The following is a 19,069-nucleotide window of genomic DNA, read 5'->3' as shown; positions in this document are numbered from 1 at the left end:
ACAAAGTTCTAATGTAGCGTCATCTAACGGAAAGGAAAGTAAGTATACAGACGTAAATACTCAGCAGGAAAAACAGATTTCTATCCTCTAACCAAAACTGTAATATTCCTGCTGCTTTTTAGAAATACACTTGGGAAATGTTAAAATATACTCAAAATCCTTGAACTAAATATGCAAATCATCCTACATCTATAAATATTCAACAGGATCAGCAGGATACTATTTAAATTGATCTAATTCTCTCTGAAAAACAATTTAAAAACTAAATTTATTCGCAGGATACATTTCATACGTCTAACACTGTGTCACATTTCACAATGCATGAACTTTCCTGCGCAGTTCAACCATTTTGTCACTGTGTGCATGCATGTGACCAGCTGTGATGTTATGCGATGTGTAGCCATGTGAGTTTTCCTGCTTGCGCTGCAATAGGTTGGCGTCGTGACTCGCAACCAGCTGTTCCGTCATCGATCCGTGCGCACACAGCAGGCCAGCAGGAATCGCGCGTGTTTAGTCGTCGGCGTCGACAAAACGTCGCCAGTACTGTGATAATCACAAAAAAATAACAAATTAGATAATAAATTACTCCAGTTTTAATAAAAATTTTCCCACAGCAGGAATTTTTAAATTTCGAGATTAAATTGTGATTTTATTTGCGTGATAACACCAGGAAATTACTTAATATGGATTTACTTGACCTTACCTAACATTTTTATTGTAAGTAATTAATTATTTACGTATTTTCTATGATTTTATTTTATATACGTGTATAAAAAGTTGTATAACTTAAGAAATTTAACCTCAACTAACCTAACTTTTTTGTATTTGTATTTTATTTTAATGTGACATTGTGTTATAATTATAACCTTACTTTTGTTGGTTTTTTTTTGTTGGGATGTGTGTTTTGTCTTCATGGTTTTGCATTGGAATACGTGAAGGTGATAGTGTTTTTCTGCTGTTGTTATTCGTGAATGCCAAAGCCAAGAACGTGCAACACGTACCCGATGTAAATTCGTTTCGCTGACGGCTCGCGAAGGTTATTTTTAAACGTAAAACATACATGTGTGTTTTTCCGTTCAAGTTTGCTTATGTTAAGTGTGGTAGACGCGACGCTCTTACCTGACACGTGACTCAACGTCTAATAAGTTTAGTTTTTGTTTTATTCGAAAACTAATGAAGGTAGAGATGTGGTTCAAAAAGAAATGCATTTTGAATTACATTCTGCGCCAAGTGTTAAAAGGTTTATGTTGGTAGAATAATTTGTTTTAAAGTAATAAGCACTTAAAGTTGAGATATAAATTAAATACAAAATTGATAGAAATTAGTCTGTAAATTTTGATTAGGAAGCTTAATCAATTTGTTATTTATCAGGATTGATTTAGAATTTAATTCTGAATTGATTACGGAAGAAACCATAGATGTAGCTTAATTGGTTGTCGAGTAATTAATAAAAAACTGAAGCATTTTAGTACAATTCCTACGTACGTACGTCACGCGAGGAAATTGGGAGGAAATTCGTAAATAACTCTGAAACTATTTTCTCTAGAATAATGATTCTTTCAGTAATAGATTGAAAATTAAATTCTCCATTAATGTATGTATAGATTTTTTGCTATAATTATTATACAATTAGTTATAATTAATTAAAGTTGGATTTAGTAAAAATTTAGATACCTGACTGATATTAGTCTGTAGCTGTTAAAAATTTGTTATCAATAAAATATTGTTCGATTTAGCTCTGGAATTTAATATTAAATAGGCTTATGAAAGAATTATTCACTTAACTTTATTAGTTTACGAGTAATTAATAAAAAACTAAGTTACTGCACTATAATTTTTGCATACGTAGGTCAAGCAAAAGCTCTGAGATGAAATTCTTAAATAATTCAGAAACCATTTACTCTAGAATAATAATTCTTTCAGAAGTAGATTCAGAAATAAATTCTTCTAGATTTTTTAGAAATTATTATTATTTAATTAGTTATAATGAATTAAATTTGGGTCTAGTGAAATTTGGTTACATGTTAAAAAATACCCTGTAACTATTGATAAGAATTCGTTATCACTAAAATATTTTAAGTTGAGATCCAAAATTTAATACTAAATATGAAAGAATCATCCACTTAACTCAATTACTTTACGAGTAATTAATAAAAAACTAAATTACCGCATTATAATTTTTACAACCTACAACACCATTGTAAAAAGAACGCAAATACAACAATTACAACCGGATAATACCATAATTACGTCTACGAACAAGTCTACAATGTCATATAACCATATACACCATATATAGGAGCACATGATACCAGTATTATGACTATAAAACTTTTATGTGTGTGAGTAAGACAAACAATTGTTGCTTCAGTAGTATTCAAGTACCACAGCACCGCAGGGATTTAGCACTGTCTACTCCTAGCTCTAGATATTTAGCGGTTTTGCAGCAAGCAGCAGTCTGAACAAGCACAAAATAGTTATGTGTTTGTATGGTTTGCAAGGTTTCTGTTTCTGTGTCTGTTCGGTTTCGGTTTCAGTTGGTTCGCGAGAATCATCGCCTGCTAGTTATTTTGCGGCGTTCGGCATGTGCGCACACTGCGAAATTTATCGTGCCATTTTTATTTGATTTGCATAAGTAAATATTTTACATAGTTGTGTGCAAATACATTTTTACACAAGCAAATTTCGTTATAGATAGTTTTTTAAGTGAATTTTGGACTTGAAAGTGTAAAAAGTGGGTTAAAGTGAACTTAAGTGCAATTGATAGTGTACTTGATTTAATTTGTGTATAAAGTAAGTTTTGTTTTGTTGTCAAGTCATTAAAAAGTGGAAAATTTCGATGCAGTGAACTGAAATTAGTTCATCAATAATTCAACAGATTATTTTGTAAGTTATTATGTAATATATGAGTAATAGCGGTCTAAAATGGGAAGAAAACTTGGTTTTTGTTACTAATTAATTAATTACTTGGAAACTAAATAAGTTATCACCATTATCTTTTTACAAATCTAATTAGTATTAAATTCTCTATTTACTGACCAGAGATTTTAGTGATATTAGTTTTAGAATATAAGTTATAGACTAATTTATGACAAATTTATCAAATTAATTTAAGTCAACTTTAACAATCAATAAAATTTTTGCAAAAGACATATCAACAAAATCTTTAGATAAAACAATGCAGAATTTAATTCTGAATCTGTTTATAAAAGAATTTGTCAAATTAACTTAAAATTAATACTTTTACATTTAAATTACTATAAAATAACATAAAATTCTATTTTTAGACCGGTAAACTACACATAGCACAAAAACCATTAAGAAAATTTTTTCTATAGCTAATAACTTAAAAGTTTACTTTTTAAATGAATGCTCGTTATCAGTAATTGGTTTTCAGCTATACCAACATGTCACATTATACCTAAACAATTCATTCTTTGCGTAATTTACCTTCACAATGAAAAAAACTCGACAAACACGCAAAAATTAGTATTGATTATCATTTATACAAGAAAAAAGGCAAATAATATGCCATGCATATTTATTTTGTATATGTGAACTGAAGTGCTAATTGGCCAGTGCCCTAATCATCACTCTAATGAGTTTTGTTTCGTTATCGCAGCGTGTGTGAGAGTGATATAATTCGGTTGGACTCTGAAAGCAATTTTATTGCCGAGCAACGCGTTGCAATAACGCCACATGTTTCACATTACGGTCAAATTATTTATCTCTCATGAATAAACATCAAACATTTATCGAAATACATTCATACGCAACTCATAACTCGATTTTACGATAATATACATCCATATGCATCAAATACGAATAGGAAATGTATATTTGTTTGCCGCACTTAAAGTTTAAATATAACTTATTAATTATTTAGTTCTTATTAAGAAAAATTTATATTTTTAATCCTAGAATTAGATAAGTATCAAAGATGTGTCGTGCGCCACTTTGCGTACCACTTGTATGAACAATTGTTTAAATTGCTTTCGAATCGTGATCGAACTTAATTTATTTATTTTTATGTATTTTAGTATGGAGTGTACACGATAAGTGTACAAGTACATTCCGCGAATATATAATGGCATTTTTAAGCTTTGATATCTGTTTGATAGCGTGATAACATTCATGTTCAGATATGAATATATTTGCGTTTTTTTGTTCGTGGCAAAGCGAACAAGTAGTATACATCAAAGTTTATTGTTATTGTGAGTACCTAGTAACAAATTATAATGACAATATAAATGCAATTTAATGTCATTATATTATTATAATTTCGATTTGATATTTTATTACATTTTATGTAATAATAAATTCTGTTTGTTATATTTCTGTTTTATGCTTTGAGGTTAATTTTTCTTTTCTTTTTATGAATAAATAAATTTTTAAGTATGGGGATTTACAATGACATCATGTTTTCGTAAACTTCGCAGAATCTTGCAAACTGCAAATAATTTCGAAATTCAAAGAATCGTTTAGTGGCTAAGAGAAAAGAACTTTACTTGACTTATACGTTACTTAAGTCAATATTGCGTTGCACTGTTATTAACAATAAAACCGGTTGTAAAGTTTGATATGTCTACGTGTAATTACAGTGTAACCCAGAATAATCTGCCTGAATATATAACAATTGATGTATGTTTGTATGTTCCTCAATAACTCAAAAACAGCTAAGTCGATTTTGATGAAAATTTTAGACAACCTTCAAAATAGCTTTGTGTATGCTTTTGTAAAGTTTGGTAATGAAATTATTACTTAAAGAGCATATAATAAGGCGTTAAAGTTTATATGGAGATTCGTTCATAACTATAGTAAAATAATTTGAATCTAGGTGGCGTTTAATTGCAGTATTAAAATTTAAATTTAAACCCTTATTAGAGCCTACGGTATATACTAGTTTTAAGAAACAAAAAATCTGCTTGAATGAAGTTCAAGTAAAAGTTTCTTAAGAATAAATAAATGTATTTTAATACATTTTATGACATTGCAAAATTTATGAGGACTTTTGTTGATTTAAGTTGGTTTGACTGGAGTTGACTTAACTTGACTTGAACTAAATTGAGGCTTGCTTTGTGTGCACAATACATATTAATAGCATTAATTACTCACAGTTTACTTAAGTCCACAATTCATTGTTGCACTATTTATGCGTGAAACTCAGTTAATTTAACAGTTTGATATCTGACATCGCGTACAACAAGACCAATTCTTATTTTTTCATAAAAAAATTCCTTATAATTTTTAGCTAAAGCTTTCGAGGTAACTTAACCATAAAAATAAAGTATACTTTCACAATTTAATGAATTACAAATAAAAATTTGGCTAAATTGCTTGCATTTCTTGATACCACTACTAAAAAGCTAACCTAATATATAAAACTTTACTCTAAATATAAAAATTAATTATTTTTTCAATTTCAGATTTGGATCACCTAAACATTTTGAATTTTGCAACATATATAATAATTAATTATTATATAAAACCCAAACTGACCATGAAACTATGCTGAATCAACTCGACACTTAAACCCAAATTTTAATACAATTTTAATAACTATTACTTAATAATATAACCAAATTTAAATTTTGGAGTGTAATAAACATACACACACGCACGTTGATTATGAAATAATCGCTCAGATTCGCACGTTTCGCAGCGTTTAAATTCCATTATCCTCGTATCTCCGGTGGTTATTCGTTTTTTGTTGATCACCTGATTCCGGCTGATAGCTGAATTTCGGCCGCGTTTATAAATCGTGATCACACACCACGTCCAGGCTTATTGTTTGATCGGCTGTCAAATTAGACTAGACTAGACAAGAAAATATCCAAAAAATATAAAATAACAATTAAAACAAATGTGATTTCATACTAAACTTATAAACTTAAAATTATTTTTTAAAATTTAAATGAATTGTGATAAATAAATCCATGTGAATATTTGTGAATATTAAATTAATTACTTACGTATACGTAATTTAAACATACTTAAATATTATTAATACATAAACAATGGTGTCTGAAAAGGAACAACTTACAGATGCTGTAAAATTTGGGTAAGTTAATTTAAATTTAAATTTTTACGTTTTTTATGAGAAAAAAAAAACAAAAAGCAAATAAAAACATTACCAGTAGTAATCTTACCTGATAACAAATCTAGTAAAAACTTACTTTTTGATATCTCTTATCAGTCAAAGTTCGTAGCGTCATAACAACATAAAATATTAATAATTTAAATAAAACTTTTTCGCGTGACTTGCATTACTCGTGCTTCTTCCTACATTCATTTTTTTTTTCATTTTCTTTATGTTGATGTGAAAGTATGAGTACAACTTCCATCGGTCTTACTTTACACCACAATTTACAACCATTACCACACACTGGTTTGAAACTCAATTAACTTAATGAACGATGAACATTCCTATTAGTTATCGAGTATCGCAATACACTTGTATTCATGTATAGCAGTCAGTTGTGATTCGTCCAGACATAAGCAAACAATCAGCTTAATTGTCATCGTCATCGCGCTGAAAATAAAAAATAAAACATTAATTAATTATGTTATGAAAACAATAATAAATACATAATAAATAAATAGTATTTACTTGTGAACTGTAGCAGAATCAAGTCAGTAGTTAAAGAGTGAGCGTTGTGAGACTAAGTTGAGTGCTGAGTGTTTGTTATTCACGTGAACTCTGTAAATAAAGTAGTAAATATTATATTAAACTTTGATTAAAGTTGTTTGCGTTTGTGCTATATACGTAGTTAGTGGTTAGGTTTAGTGCAGTTAGTTGTGATTGTGATTACTCCTAAAAATGAGAAGATCTTATGTTGAACGTGAACCATTGATACCACATCAGGATCATGATACAGATGCACATGATTTTGTATTTCATTATTACAGGTAGAAATTTTATGTTTTTTTCTGTTAAAAAAAGTGTTTTTGTCGGAAAATGTCCTAAAAATGGAAAAACCACTAAAAATTGCTTTCTTTTTATGTTAGTGTTTGATAATCAAATAAAATACAATTAAAAGGTTCTTAAAGTTAATGTGAATGTCAAAAAGAAGAAAAATCTTCTCTAAAAGTTTTTAAAAATCAAGAAATTTTAGTTTTTTGATAAAAATTAAAGCAAAAAATTGAAAATACGACTTTCTGTCCAAAAAAATAGTGAAGAAATATAAACCTTTTATGCGAAAGTTAATTTGTTAATTGATTAATTGAGTTTTGTCAGTTTTCAATGTCAAAATGTCAAAATACAAAATATTAGCAAGCAGTCAACAACCAGTGTTAATTTTCAACTCTCGACGTGACCATATCATCTCCCTAATGCAATTAATACTTACATTCGCATATTTTTCTTCAATTATTATCATTTTTGTTTTAGTATCGTGGCACCATCACCGGATATCCCTCGAAACACCAACGAGCAGAGATTGCTTTATCATCAGAGCGAGCTGAATACTGCTATACAGTATGAGAAGCCAAAACACACTTGTAAGTGAAAATATGTATAATTAATAGTAATATTACTGATTAATTATTGTATGAAGTGAAAGTTAAGTTTATGATGTTGTTATACTTACTTGTATTATGTTAATTTGTGTGCAGTCAGGAAAACAATGCAGCGTGCATGTAAATGCAATCCGTTGGCGTTCCTGTATCGAACGATTCCGATTCTCTATTGGCTGCCGAAATACAAATGGCGCTCGTGTATTTCCGGTGATCTGATGGCTGGGATTACTGTTGCCATTATGAATATTCCTCAGGTAATTATATTTATCACTTCCACAATTATGATTTCTTTCTTTCTTTCTTTTTAAATTTATACGCGTTTTTGTTTGATGTAAAGTAAACGTGTATACGATTCACAAGCACAAATTTGAGGTTATGAGTTCCCATTCTCTCCCCCATACAATATTTGTCTTTTTGTGTCTTTTTTTACTTATGTTTTTGCTCATCTATCTTTATTTAGCAATTTCTTTCACTTTTGAAGTCTTTTGGAGACTCTTTTGCTGCAAAAATGCAACAAGTATGACTCATTCGTTCTCACCCTAATAAAAAGGGGGAAACTGGTTTCGGAACTTGTCATAACATACTATATTACGTGATCTCGCTCTAATGCATAGATGTAATATTTGAAGAGCGAGCAAATGTCAATACAGTTCTCGTTAATCAAGACACCCTATACTATACAAACCCACATCATTCTGATCACCCATCAATCCTTTCACTTTTATTCCTTTCTTCTTCTATCCTTTCTGCAAATCTGTCATCTGCTCTCCTTTTTCTTTCTTGTATATATTTCCTTCTTTTCAAAAAACTATTTCTTCTTTTCTTTGTTTACTTTTGTCTTTTTCCCCTTTTTACCCACTTCTATCTTTCTCACCTTCACATACTAATAAATCCTTCTTTTAATTTTAGGGTATGGCCTATGGTCTCTTAGGAAATGTCGCCCCTGTAGTAGGAATATACATGGCCTTCTTCCCAGTACTAATGTACACCATTTTTGGAACATCTCCTCATGTATCAATGGGAACCTTTGGAATTGTCTGCCTGATGACAGGAAAAGTTGTAGCTTACTACGGAGCTGACGAGTTCCTAGCTGCCAACACCAATGTCACTCACAATCCTGAACTCGGACCCGATTTTGAATCATACACCAATCTACAAGTTGCTGTTACTATTACGTTTACTGTAGCGATGGTCCACGTAAGCATTTTTTAATTCCTGCCCTTATCTTCCTAAAATCACAAATAAATTATTTTTTAGTTTGTGATGTACATTTTCCGCTTGGGAATCGTCGCAAACCTACTTTCGGAGACTTTGGTAAATGGTCTCACTTGTGCCTGTGCTTTTCACGTAGTAGGGTCTCAGTTAAAGGATTTGTTTGGTCTCCCAATTGCCAAACGTCGTGGATATTTCACTTTACCACTGGTAAATATTAATAAAATATTATTGCGTAGGAAATAATAAAAATTTGTTTAATTACCTTTTTTGTAGACACTTTACGATTCAGTAATGGCATTACCTTTAGCAAACAAAGCAGCTGTCTCCATGTCGTTAATTTGTATTGTTTGTATGGTCATAAACAACGAGATAATTAAGGTAATACTCAATTAAAATTATTTTTTATTTATTCTTTTAACATTCTGAGTAATTATAAAGATAAAGAAACTGTTCTGGGTAACGTGAGGTTGTGTCACAAACTGCATGACTTTGCATAATCTCTCCTCATTTTTTATAATCTTGACAGATTGGATATTTGATCTTCATTTGTTTTTAACTTCGGTTTTGCATTTATTCTTTTCTTGCTCTTACTGATGGGACTAGTATTATGAGTTGTGCGTTGAAAGAAAGAGAGCAGGAACGGTAAGTCAAACAAGTGTTCCTTGTGGGGGCGGAGCTTGCGTCCCCTTGCATGGCATTACCATGGCAACGAATAATAACGAGGGTGATAAAAGTAGATTCACTGTGAGGACTACTCGTACACAATCTTATTTAATTCAGTATACCAACGACATCAGACAATTTAGTTCCTATCCTCTTTCTTCAAAATTATTCTAGAAATAATATTAAAAAAAAATTATACGTGATTTTCAAAAACAACAGCAGATAAATTTAGAGATTTATTTAGAGTTTCATTTTGTTAATAAGTATTATTTGTGTGTAATTATTATAATTTTTATTTTTAGCCAATAGTAGCAAAGAAAACAAAAATTCCAATCCCAATCGAGCTTCTCGCTGTTGTCCTTGGTACAGCAGTATCATATTTTGGAAATTTCAGTGAAGTGTTTAATATAACCGTTGTCGGTCATCTGCCTACAGGGTAAGCTATGTAAGTTCTATTTTCAAATCAAATCAAAAACTAAATAAAATATTTTTGCTATAATATTTTAATATACTAGTATAGAAAGTTATATAGTAGAATATGATGTACTCGTAGATATTGACATATTCATTTTGTTTTAAAAAGATTTCCAGAACCGGCTTTGCCTCAATTTTCACTGATACGTCACATCTTTACGGATTCCTTGATGATCGCCATTATTAGTTATGTGGTGACGATGTCTATGGCGTTGATGTTGGCACAGAAGAACAAATATGAGATTGATGGTAATCAAGAACTGCTAGCGTTGGTAAGTTTTTAAGAATTAAGATTTATATGTAAGTATGAACTATGTAATGTTTTTTGTTTATTTTTATTTTTAGGGTATTTCGAATACAGTAGGTTCTATGTTTTCTTGCATGCCAATAACGGCGTCGTTATCGAGATCAGTTATTCAGGAAGCTGTGGGTGGAGCATCTCAACTGGCTTCGGTCGTTTCCTGCCTGATATTGATGTGTGTTTTGTTGTGGATTGGTCCCATGTTTTCGTTTTTGCCTAAAGTGAGTATTTTGTATATTATTCTTTCTTTTCTCTTTTCTGTTTCCTCATCCTCCTTTCATTTTCTTCCTTTTCTCTCTCCTCGTTTTCTCCTCTTTTTTTTCCATCATTCATATTTCCTCCATCATTTTCTTCACCGGTTCTTCCTCTCATTCTTTCTTTGTTCCTATATTTGTATCCTCTTCTCTCATAATTTCCTTTCCTTGACTTTCCTTCTTCATATGTTCTGCTCTTTATGTTTTATCGGCATTGTTCATCATCTACTAATTTATCGTCTCTTTCCATTCTTTCTCCACTTCCTAAATATATATTTTTTTCTTTTACACTCCGACTACTTTTTCTCTCTCATTGATTCCTAGAGACTTTTTTATCCTTTTCATTTTTTTATCTTTTTCTGTTCTTAGTTACTCCTCGTTTCCTTAAATCTTCCTCTAATTTTTTCGAAGCATTCCAATTTCGCTTTTTCTTCTGTCTATCTCAAATATTTCTTCCTTTTCCTTACATAAAAATGATTCTAAACGTCTATAAACTGCGCAGTAACCTATTACTCCAATCAATAATGTTTTAAATGATTTTCCAGTGTTTTCTAGCTAGTATAATCGTCGTAGCATTAAAATCTCTCTACATGCAAGTCCAAAATCTACCCAAATTTTGGCGCATGAGTAAATGGGACGGAATCCTGTGGTTACTGACATTTGTAACAACCACCACCATCGCCATCGATATCGGCCTTGGTGCAGGAGTACTCCTCTCCATTATCAATCTCTTCTACCACGGACAATATCCGTACACTTGCCTACTTGGATCTGTACCAAACACTGATCTCTATTTAGATATGAAAAGATTTAAAGGGGTAAGTTTTCATTTCTTAAAAAAAAAATTATAAAAGACTAACTTCTATTTTATTATAATTATTATTATTATTAGGCCCAAGAAATTGCGGGTATAAAAATCTTCCACTATTGCGGATCCTTGAATTTTGCTACGAAAGCAATGTTCAAACATTTATTAATGAAAACCACAGAAATGGAACCGCAGAAATTTTCGAGAAAAAGCGTTGATTCCGCAGAGAACGCCGAAAAACTAATGCCAACTAAATGTATCATCTTAGATTTGGCAGCCTTGACATTTATTGATCCTTCGGGAGTCACCCAACTTAAACTCGTACAAACAGAGTTTAAAGAGAAGAATGTAGAGTTTTATGTAGCTGGATGTTCAGGTAACCTAACATACCAAAATAACATAACCTCATTTCTAACCTATTTTGTTAATTTCAGGTCCAGTTTATGAAACGTTAAGACTTTGCGACGTTGAAGCAAATAAAGGAACACGTTTTCAAGTGTTTCCTCGTGTGCACGACGCCGTTATGTTTGCCAAATTGACATTTTTCACAGAAAACGAGTCATGATTAATCTACCAGGGCAAAAATTAGCAAATTTTTCTAAAGTTTTAATGAAAATTTAAAGTGCCTGTTAAAAACAATATTGATACAAGGATACCAAATGATAAACTATTTAATGTTATATTCTTGGTTAGAAACAAAATGGCTGCTATTTTTTTAATGTTATATTTTAGAGAAATATTCAACCTACAATTTATTTTTATATCAATTGTTGATATATGTGCGTGTGCATAGATATAAATATCTATATGAAATATTTATTTGTACAATCTACTATTATTGTTAAATAATAAACAAGTTTGTTTAAGATTTTTAGACGGGTTCTCCCAAAGGACGTATCATGATATCTTGAACCTAAAATTAAAAATTAATTAATTATTTAAATTTATATTTTTAGTTATTGTTTGTATATGTACTTGGACATGAGGTGGGGTGCTCAAGACGTATTCAAAAGCATCAGCAACGTCTTCCGGTTGAAGTTTGGGAAAGTCTGTTGCGCCGATGTCATCAAGAAAAGCTGTGTCGACGGGACCTGGGCTTACGCTCTGAAAATATTTTTTAATTTGCAATATCTTTTTTAGTTTCTCAGATAAAAATATGGATGATATCTTATTTTAAAGATAAAAAGTTATAGTTTTGGGTGGCATAGGTGGCGTGAGTGTGAAATTCCTTACCTCAATGCAATGGTGACCCAAAATGGTAAAGTGTTCTTTAAATTTAAGTCAACTTTAAAGCAGATTTACTCAGGTATTTTTAATCGGAATATTTTGAGTCTTATATCATTTTGTTCGGTGTTAATTACTCTTTTCGGTTGCAAAATTATATTACAATTGAATAGTTAGTTTAATAGTTATTAACAAAAACGTAAAAATAACTAGAACAAAACATTTAAAAAATAATTATTCATAAATAACTGAGTATTTTGCATTCTAAGACAATATTTTACTATAATGTATAGCTAATCATAAAGATAATTTAATTATCAATCATTTAAAGTTTAAATGATTAAAATCTGACCTTTCATAACCAAGTTACGGCGCTACAAAAATGAAAACTTAAAAAAATTTGTCTAAATTTCTTAAAACCGTTATTTTACTAAGAATTTACTAATTTTTAATTTTTACTTACAGTAATCCGTATTTTCGTTCCACTTCTAAGTAACTCCTGCCTGAGGGTTTCCACCAAAGCCCTCACAGCATGCTTAGATGCACTGTACATATTCAAATTAGGAATGTGCGCCACATAATGCCCGAGAACACTGCTGTTGTGCACAATATGCCCATCAATATTATTCGATTTCATTTGTTTGATAGCTTCCCTTGTAGCAATCGACACTCCAAGCACATTTGTCTCCAAAACAGACCGCCACATTTCCGTATCGCCATCAGAGAGGGTAGTTTGATGAGAAATACCTGCATTGTTAATCAACACGGAAACAGGTCCGATGTTTTCCAAAACATATGCAAACACAGACAAAATGTCTGATTCCACTCGCATGTCGCATTTTATAGAATGAAGGTTTGATGCTTCTTCTTCTGGTAAGTCTTGTTTATAAACTTCGATGAGATGTGGACGTCTTGCAAGTCCAACAACCTTAAAATAAAATTTTGTTGTTTAGGCAATGAAATGATATTGTTTTGGAGTAATTACAATCATTTTATGTTTTAATAACATTTTGACCACAGCTTCACCAATTCCTGTACTTGCACCGGTTACAACTGCAACTTTTCCGTGCCATTTCTCCATTGTTAGCACCATTTTGTCAAAAATGTGATAAAGTTTGAAGAAGAAGTAATTGTAAGTTTATTTTAGTGTTGGGTAGATGAAAGGTAAGTCAAGACTGCAACTGTACATTATTCTCAGTGTTTAAACCAGTTATTTCTTACTTTTTAATATTTAAACGATTTAAATTGCTTTCCGCTCGTTCCACACTGAATGAGCTATATAGTCGTGTTGCATTTACCAGACGCACAAATTAAAGTGCATTTTGTTAGTTTTTAGTTAATTACTCAGAAACTAATACAGTTATTTTGATTATTTAATTAGAAATTGTTTTGGTATTAAATTCATGACTAGGAAAATAAATTCCGTTGTGATCACTATTTTTAATCATAAGTTGCAGACCAATTTAACTATATTTTGTACTATTATTTTATCTTAATTTTAATTATCAATAACTATTTGAATAATAACAACATCAGTAAGGTGTAAACATATTTTGATGCAAAATATAATTGTAAACAACATACTTCAAGAATTATACCATTAGGAGTTATAGTTTTTGAGTAATTAGCAAAAAATAAAAACGTTTCATTTGTTAAGTATAAGCGTCGTAACTATACTCTTCAGATAAATCGATGAAGAGATCATTAATTCATGGCTGTTGCGTGTTCTTGAACAATTTTCAAGCGTAAATCTTTCTCTTTCAACGATGTAGGTAAATTCAAGGTTACAAACTTACAATGCATACAATATAATACAATACAAAACAATGCGATAAAAAACGTTAAACATTAAAATAATCATGTGTACATGCTGATTGATGAAAATTGTTATCATTTATTATTAATTAGGTAGTAAATTATTATTAAATGAGATTGCGTGCAGTGGCAATGTGAAAAATAGGTATTTCAAGGTTAAAGATGAGTTAAAGATGAGTTTATTTGATATAAAATTCATTTTATGAAAATTAAAGTGTGATTTTTTCTTGCTGCGTAAATTACTATTTTCATAGTGATATTATGAGTGTGTAAAGATGCATTTTTAAGCACTGCAATACACAAGCTATTTTTTAAACACTTAACCAAAAATTTCTTATGTTTTTGGCAATTAATTAACTTTAGAATACATTTATTTTGTTTTATTCATTTAAAACCAAATTTTCTCTTAGTATAAAAATGCACCTTAAAGCAAAAACGTAATTTTTTAAACTTAAAAGAAACAATTTTGCTGTGTTTGATATATTATCAAGTTCAAAACACATTTATATCACTTTATTCTCATAAAAAGATATTTTTACCATAGTTTTGTAAAGATTTGTACTTAATAACTGGTGTTAAAAGTTGTTCTTTTTAGCATGAGTACATAAATGTAATTTTTTAAACTCAAAGGACTCATTTTTGCACTTCTTGATATTTAATTATTCTCAAAATACTTTTTTGTTTCTTAATTCACTTAAAATACTGATTTTCCTAGTATCTCCAAGATTTCTAATCAAAAGTAAGTGTGCAAACTTGTACATTAAAGCACGAGTATGCAAAAGTAATATTTTAAACCCAAAACAATATTTTTTACAATTTTTAATATTTTACCAACCTTAAAAGCACTTATATTTCGTATAAAACATACTTGAAACACTAAAGATCTTTTCAATTCACTTTTAACATCATTATTAATATTAAAACTAAAAAAATCATTTTAATAAGCGTGAGACAAATAAAAAACAAAAAAATCTTTTCACAAAAACTATGTAACATCTGGCATGGTCAAATACTGGTTTTCAATGTGCACATATTCACATGTTTACAAACTTTACTATAACTTTACTCCTAAAGTGCTTCACATTACTTTGTGCTACCTGACTACGTGAATAAATGGATTGCCACCTCAGTCACCTGCAATCAGTGAGTGCTCGGTGTCGACTCGACCAACTCCGCAAATTGCTTTCACACTAACCAATTGACACTAACAAACTCACAAACACATTTAAACACATAAATAAAACAAGCAATTAAATAAAAATAAAAAATAAAAATAAAACAAAACAATGGCAGCGTTAATTGTTGGAGATGTGTCTAAAGAATATGAAAAACTAAAAGATCTCAAAAAGGATAATGTAAAAAAACTTCAAGAATGGTTAGCATGTCAACCACATTTACCAAAAATGACAGGTTAGTAATATTTATTAATAAAATCAACATAAATACTAAACTTTATCATTTTTAATTTTTTTGTAGAAATGCAAGTTGTACACTTTTTACACTCGAATTACTTTAGCAACGAGGGCGCAAAAAGTGTATTGATACTTTTTACACCGTACGCACACATTGTCCTGAATTTTTCCACAATAGAGATCCTAAAACAGTGGATACTCAAGTGTAATATTAATATAAACCAAAAACTTTAATTTTTTAATTTTAAGGTTAAAATTTTACATTTCAGGGTTATGTATGGTCCATTCCCAAAACTAACACCTGAAAATTACCGTATAATCTACGCACGACTAATTGACACCAACCCAGACCGTTTTAACTTCCCTCTGATGATAAAATGTTTCGATATGACAACAATGCTTATGTTAAACATGGATGGTCCAGCTGAAGGTGTCATTTATATACATGATCTCAAAGGATTATCATTTTCACACATTGCAAAATTAAATTTATTGCAGTTGAAGAAGTTTTTCTTTTATTTACAGGTAAATTATTGCATGTTACATAATTTGACAACACACTTACCTTGAATAACAATAACCTTGATTTTGTGTTTTTGTGTTGTGGTGATAGGAATGTATGCCAGTGCGTATAAAACAACTGCATTTTATAAACATCGGTAATTTCATGGACAAGATACTTGCCTTGATTAAGCCATTCATGAAGAAGGAATTAATTGACGTCGTGAGTAACCAGTTTTTTTTTAAACTGAAAGACCTTAAAATGTCAAAAATTTATTTTTTTTTTTTTTTTTTTTTTTTTAGTTGTATACTCACCCAACTATGGATACTATCTACAAATTTATTCCCAAGGATTATTTTCCGAGTGATTTTGAAGGCGGCGATCCTAGTTTCAGTGTTAAGTCATTACAAGGTAGTTTAATACGCATGCGTAATGTACTTAAGTAATATAAAGTAAATTTTTAGATAAATCAAGAGAATCTTTTATGGCTAATAGTGCTTTTTATGCAGAAGAAGAAAAACAGCAAGTTGACGAGTCAAAACGTCCAGGAAAACCAAAAACGCTGGGGAAATATTCGGCGTTGAGGGAACATTTAAAAAATTAGATATTGATTAATTAATTTTTTCTAAAATTAGTTTAATTTTTATTTTTTATATTTTATGGATTTGGATTTATTTTTACAATATTTACATAATATGTAATTTATCATGGCATTGTTTAGTTTAGTAATAGTCACGCATATTATATAATGATGTTACCAGAGCTCCGCCCTTCAGTACGTCACAGTGGGCGGAGCATAAACATACTTAAATGTACTACTGGTATAATGAATCGCAATTACTGTTTCGTAGAAAATTATAGTGTATTACAACTGTCATCGGTTGTTACACAAAAAAAGTGTGCAATGTTCAGTTATAAATGCGTTTCTATTCATAAACAATTTTAGTTTGTGTTGGATTGTTGTTAACAAAACATAAAATAAAAATGGCGTTAGTTTTGTGTGATCCGTCGTCAAAATATCAGGAAATCAACGGATTAAAAAAGTCTGACGTGGAGAGTTTGTTAAAATGGTGTGAAATGCAAAAATATCTACCGCAAATTACTGGTGAGTTGTTTTTATGGTTGTTATTAATGATGTAATTAATTAGATTTGTGTTATTTTTAGAAATGCAGATGATTAACTTTTTACATTCGAATAACTTTAGTAATGAGGCAGCGAAGCGATGCATTGATGATTTTTACACTGTGAGGACACACTGTCCTGAGTTTTTCCTTAAAAGGAATCCGAGGGAAATTCATTTGAAATGGTTATTATTAATTTTATTGTGGTTTAATCAGTGCAGTGCATTTTAGATAGAAATTTTAGTAGCATTGGTTGGTTTTTTGTTGATTACTCAAAAACTAATTGATTTATTTTAATAATTCTTTTGGTAATTTGTTTATTATGAAGTTTTATATTTATTTTGTTAAGGTTTGAGTTGATAACAGTTTCTTATCAAGAGTTACAGCAAAATTTGTCACCAAATTCAAAATTTGATAAACATAAATTTTTATTGTTAATAACTTTTTTACTAATAAAAAAATTGGCAAAATTTAAAAAGTACATTAAAACAAAGTTAATTGGCAAACAGTAACTTAAAAAATTGTTAAAATATCGGTAGTAGTTTTTGAGTAATTAATAAATTAGTACCGGGATATAATAAGCGCAAAAAATACCTTTGAATATTTGTAGTTTTTTATGAATAATTTTCACAATAATTTACTTAATTGAGATATTTTTTTGAAATTATATTTAATGTTAAGTTGCCAATCTAATACAAAAAACAAACTTTTAATAACACTGAACATTCAAAAGTTATTAACGAATTAATATCAAATTTATAATTTTCTTCAAAATCAACTTTAATTGTTAATAACTATACTTTCACCCAACTACTATCTACTTGTGTAAGAATTATTATCATATCACTAATATTTTAAAAGTTATTAACAAAAAACTTTAATTTTTAGCGTAATGTACTTCCCATTCGAGAAAAAAACACCATCCGGTGACAAAATCCTGATGTCTCGCCTAATAGATTACAACCCAGATATGTGGCACTTTTCAGACCAAATTAAACTATTCGACATGGCAACTATGCTTGTCCTGAACAAAGAAGGACCTTCCAACGGAGTGATATTCATCACTGACTTAACCGGCGTAACATTCACACACGTCGCCAAAATGAATCTTCTACAGTTAAAGAAATTCATGTTCTATTTACAAGATTGCATGCCGTTGAAAATCAAAGGATTACATTTCATCAACATTGGGAATGTCATGGACAAAATATTGGTATTAATCAAGCCATTCATGAAGAAAGAATTATTAGAAGTGGTAAGTATTAAAAAACAACAAATTTAACAAAAACAAAAAAAAAAACAAAAAAATAATTTAAAAATTTTAGTTGCATACACATCCAACAATGGAAACAATCTACAAAATGATCCCTAAGGAATTATTCCCTAAAGATTTCCCTGGAGGTCTCGCACAATCAGTAGAAACCCAACAGCGTAATTATACAAAGTGTATGTTAGACAACGCCGCTTATTTCCACGCTGAAGAAGAACAAATTGTCAATGAGAAACTTCGTCCAGGAAAACCAAAAAATCCTGGAGAAATTTTCGGTGTAGAAGGAACATTCAAAAAGTTAGACATCGACTAAAATATTTAAACTACAATACCCTGTATATTTTAACAAGTGTTAAAGTTCAATGTCATAATAAACACGTTTGTTTACTTCCATTCAAGGATTTCATGTTAATATTGAAATCTTGGCATCAAAAACAATAACGTTAATTTAATTAGAAACTGAATAAATTACTTATCTAACTTTTAAACAC

General features: G+C 30.0%; 3 protein-coding genes and 2 long non-coding RNA genes across 7 annotated transcripts; 2 read left to right on the top strand and 3 right to left on the bottom strand.

Moving 5' to 3' along the window:
• Window positions 1-248: 248 nt before the first annotated feature.
• Window positions 249-1,065, bottom strand: LOC135797842 (uncharacterized). Its single transcript, XR_010549639.1, has 2 exons — window positions 872-1,065; window positions 249-543 (listed from the first exon to the last, which is right to left on the bottom strand). It is a non-coding gene; the product is annotated as an uncharacterized lncRNA (long non-coding RNA).
• Window positions 508-12,101, top strand: LOC135797797 (solute carrier family 26 member 6-like). Of its 3 annotated transcripts, none has more exons than XM_065310326.1 (13): window positions 508-717; window positions 5,427-6,061; window positions 7,391-7,500; window positions 7,615-7,772; window positions 8,428-8,715; window positions 8,776-8,940; window positions 9,007-9,111; window positions 9,699-9,832; window positions 9,980-10,142; window positions 10,216-10,392; window positions 10,971-11,243; window positions 11,318-11,609; window positions 11,668-12,101. In XM_065310326.1, the coding sequence occupies exons 2-13, from the start codon at window positions 6,018-6,020 to the stop codon at window positions 11,796-11,798; spliced, it is 2,040 nt and encodes a 679-aa protein (XP_065166398.1). In that variant the 5' UTR covers window positions 508-717; window positions 5,427-6,017; the 3' UTR covers window positions 11,799-12,101. The 3 variants fall into 3 exon arrangements, with proteins under 3 accessions (XP_065166398.1, XP_065166406.1, XP_065166392.1); XM_065310334.1 differs by lacking the exon at window positions 508-717 and adding an exon at window positions 2,435-2,793; XM_065310320.1 differs by lacking the exons at window positions 508-717; window positions 5,427-6,061 and adding an exon at window positions 6,770-6,909.
• Window positions 5,427-6,734, bottom strand: LOC135797836 (uncharacterized). Its single transcript, XR_010549638.1, has 2 exons — window positions 6,611-6,734; window positions 5,427-6,532 (listed from the first exon to the last, which is right to left on the bottom strand). It is a non-coding gene; the product is annotated as an uncharacterized lncRNA (long non-coding RNA).
• On the bottom strand, window positions 11,698-13,755 carry LOC135797815 (farnesol dehydrogenase-like). Its single transcript, XM_065310348.1, has 4 exons — window positions 13,443-13,755; window positions 12,921-13,385; window positions 12,209-12,337; window positions 11,698-12,146 (listed from the first exon to the last, which is right to left on the bottom strand). The coding sequence occupies exons 1-4, from the start codon at window positions 13,548-13,550 to the stop codon at window positions 12,105-12,107; spliced, it is 744 nt and encodes a 247-aa protein (XP_065166420.1). The 5' UTR covers window positions 13,551-13,755; the 3' UTR covers window positions 11,698-12,104.
• Window positions 13,756-15,401: 1,646 nt separating this feature from the next.
• On the top strand, window positions 15,402-18,971 carry LOC135803289 (uncharacterized). The gene is given in 11 exon segments (XM_065316882.1): window positions 15,402-15,682; window positions 15,749-15,796; window positions 15,799-15,889; window positions 15,954-16,209; window positions 16,298-16,408; window positions 16,489-16,597; window positions 16,651-16,785; window positions 17,124-17,291; window positions 17,352-17,493; window positions 18,197-18,563; window positions 18,634-18,971. Coding segments are annotated over 11 exon segments (1,809 nt in total). The 5' UTR covers window positions 15,402-15,558; the 3' UTR covers window positions 18,892-18,971.
• Window positions 18,972-19,069: the final 98 nt, after the last annotated feature.

This window comes from Atheta coriaria, unplaced genomic scaffold (assembly GCF_025399875.1).
Source record: "Atheta coriaria isolate IRGN ID8LTWV9N9 unplaced genomic scaffold, Caltech_Dcor_3.1 hic_scaffold_2_pilon, whole genome shotgun sequence".
NCBI classification, from domain to species: domain Eukaryota; kingdom Metazoa; phylum Arthropoda; class Insecta; order Coleoptera; family Staphylinidae; genus Dalotia; species Dalotia coriaria.
The sequence above is the reverse complement of the archived record's forward strand: the minus strand, read 5'-3'. Positions and strand labels throughout refer to the sequence as shown.

Excerpts from the sequence above, each read along its gene's own strand:
- LOC135797797 (XM_065310320.1), top strand. The coding sequence starts at position 6,821 with ATGAGAAGATCTTATGTTGAACGTGAACCATTGATACCACATCAGGAT. Across the intron at positions 6,910-7,390 it reads TTTGTATTTCATTATTACAG|TATCGTGGCACCATCACCGG; the intron begins GTAGAAATTTTA and ends TTTTTGTTTTAG. Across the intron at positions 8,941-9,006 it reads GATATTTCACTTTACCACTG|ACACTTTACGATTCAGTAAT; the intron begins GTAAATATTAAT and ends CCTTTTTTGTAG.
- LOC135797815 (XM_065310348.1), bottom strand. The coding sequence starts at position 13,550 with ATGGTGCTAACAATGGAGAAATGGCACGGAAAAGTTGCAGTTGTAACC. Across the intron at positions 13,386-13,442 it reads TATTAAAACATAAAATGATT|GTTGTTGGACTTGCAAGACG; the intron begins GTAATTACTCCA and ends TTTTATTTTAAG. Across the intron at positions 12,147-12,208 it reads GCACCCCACCTCATGTCCAA|GTTCAAGATATCATGATACG; the intron begins GTACATATACAA and ends TTTTAATTTTAG.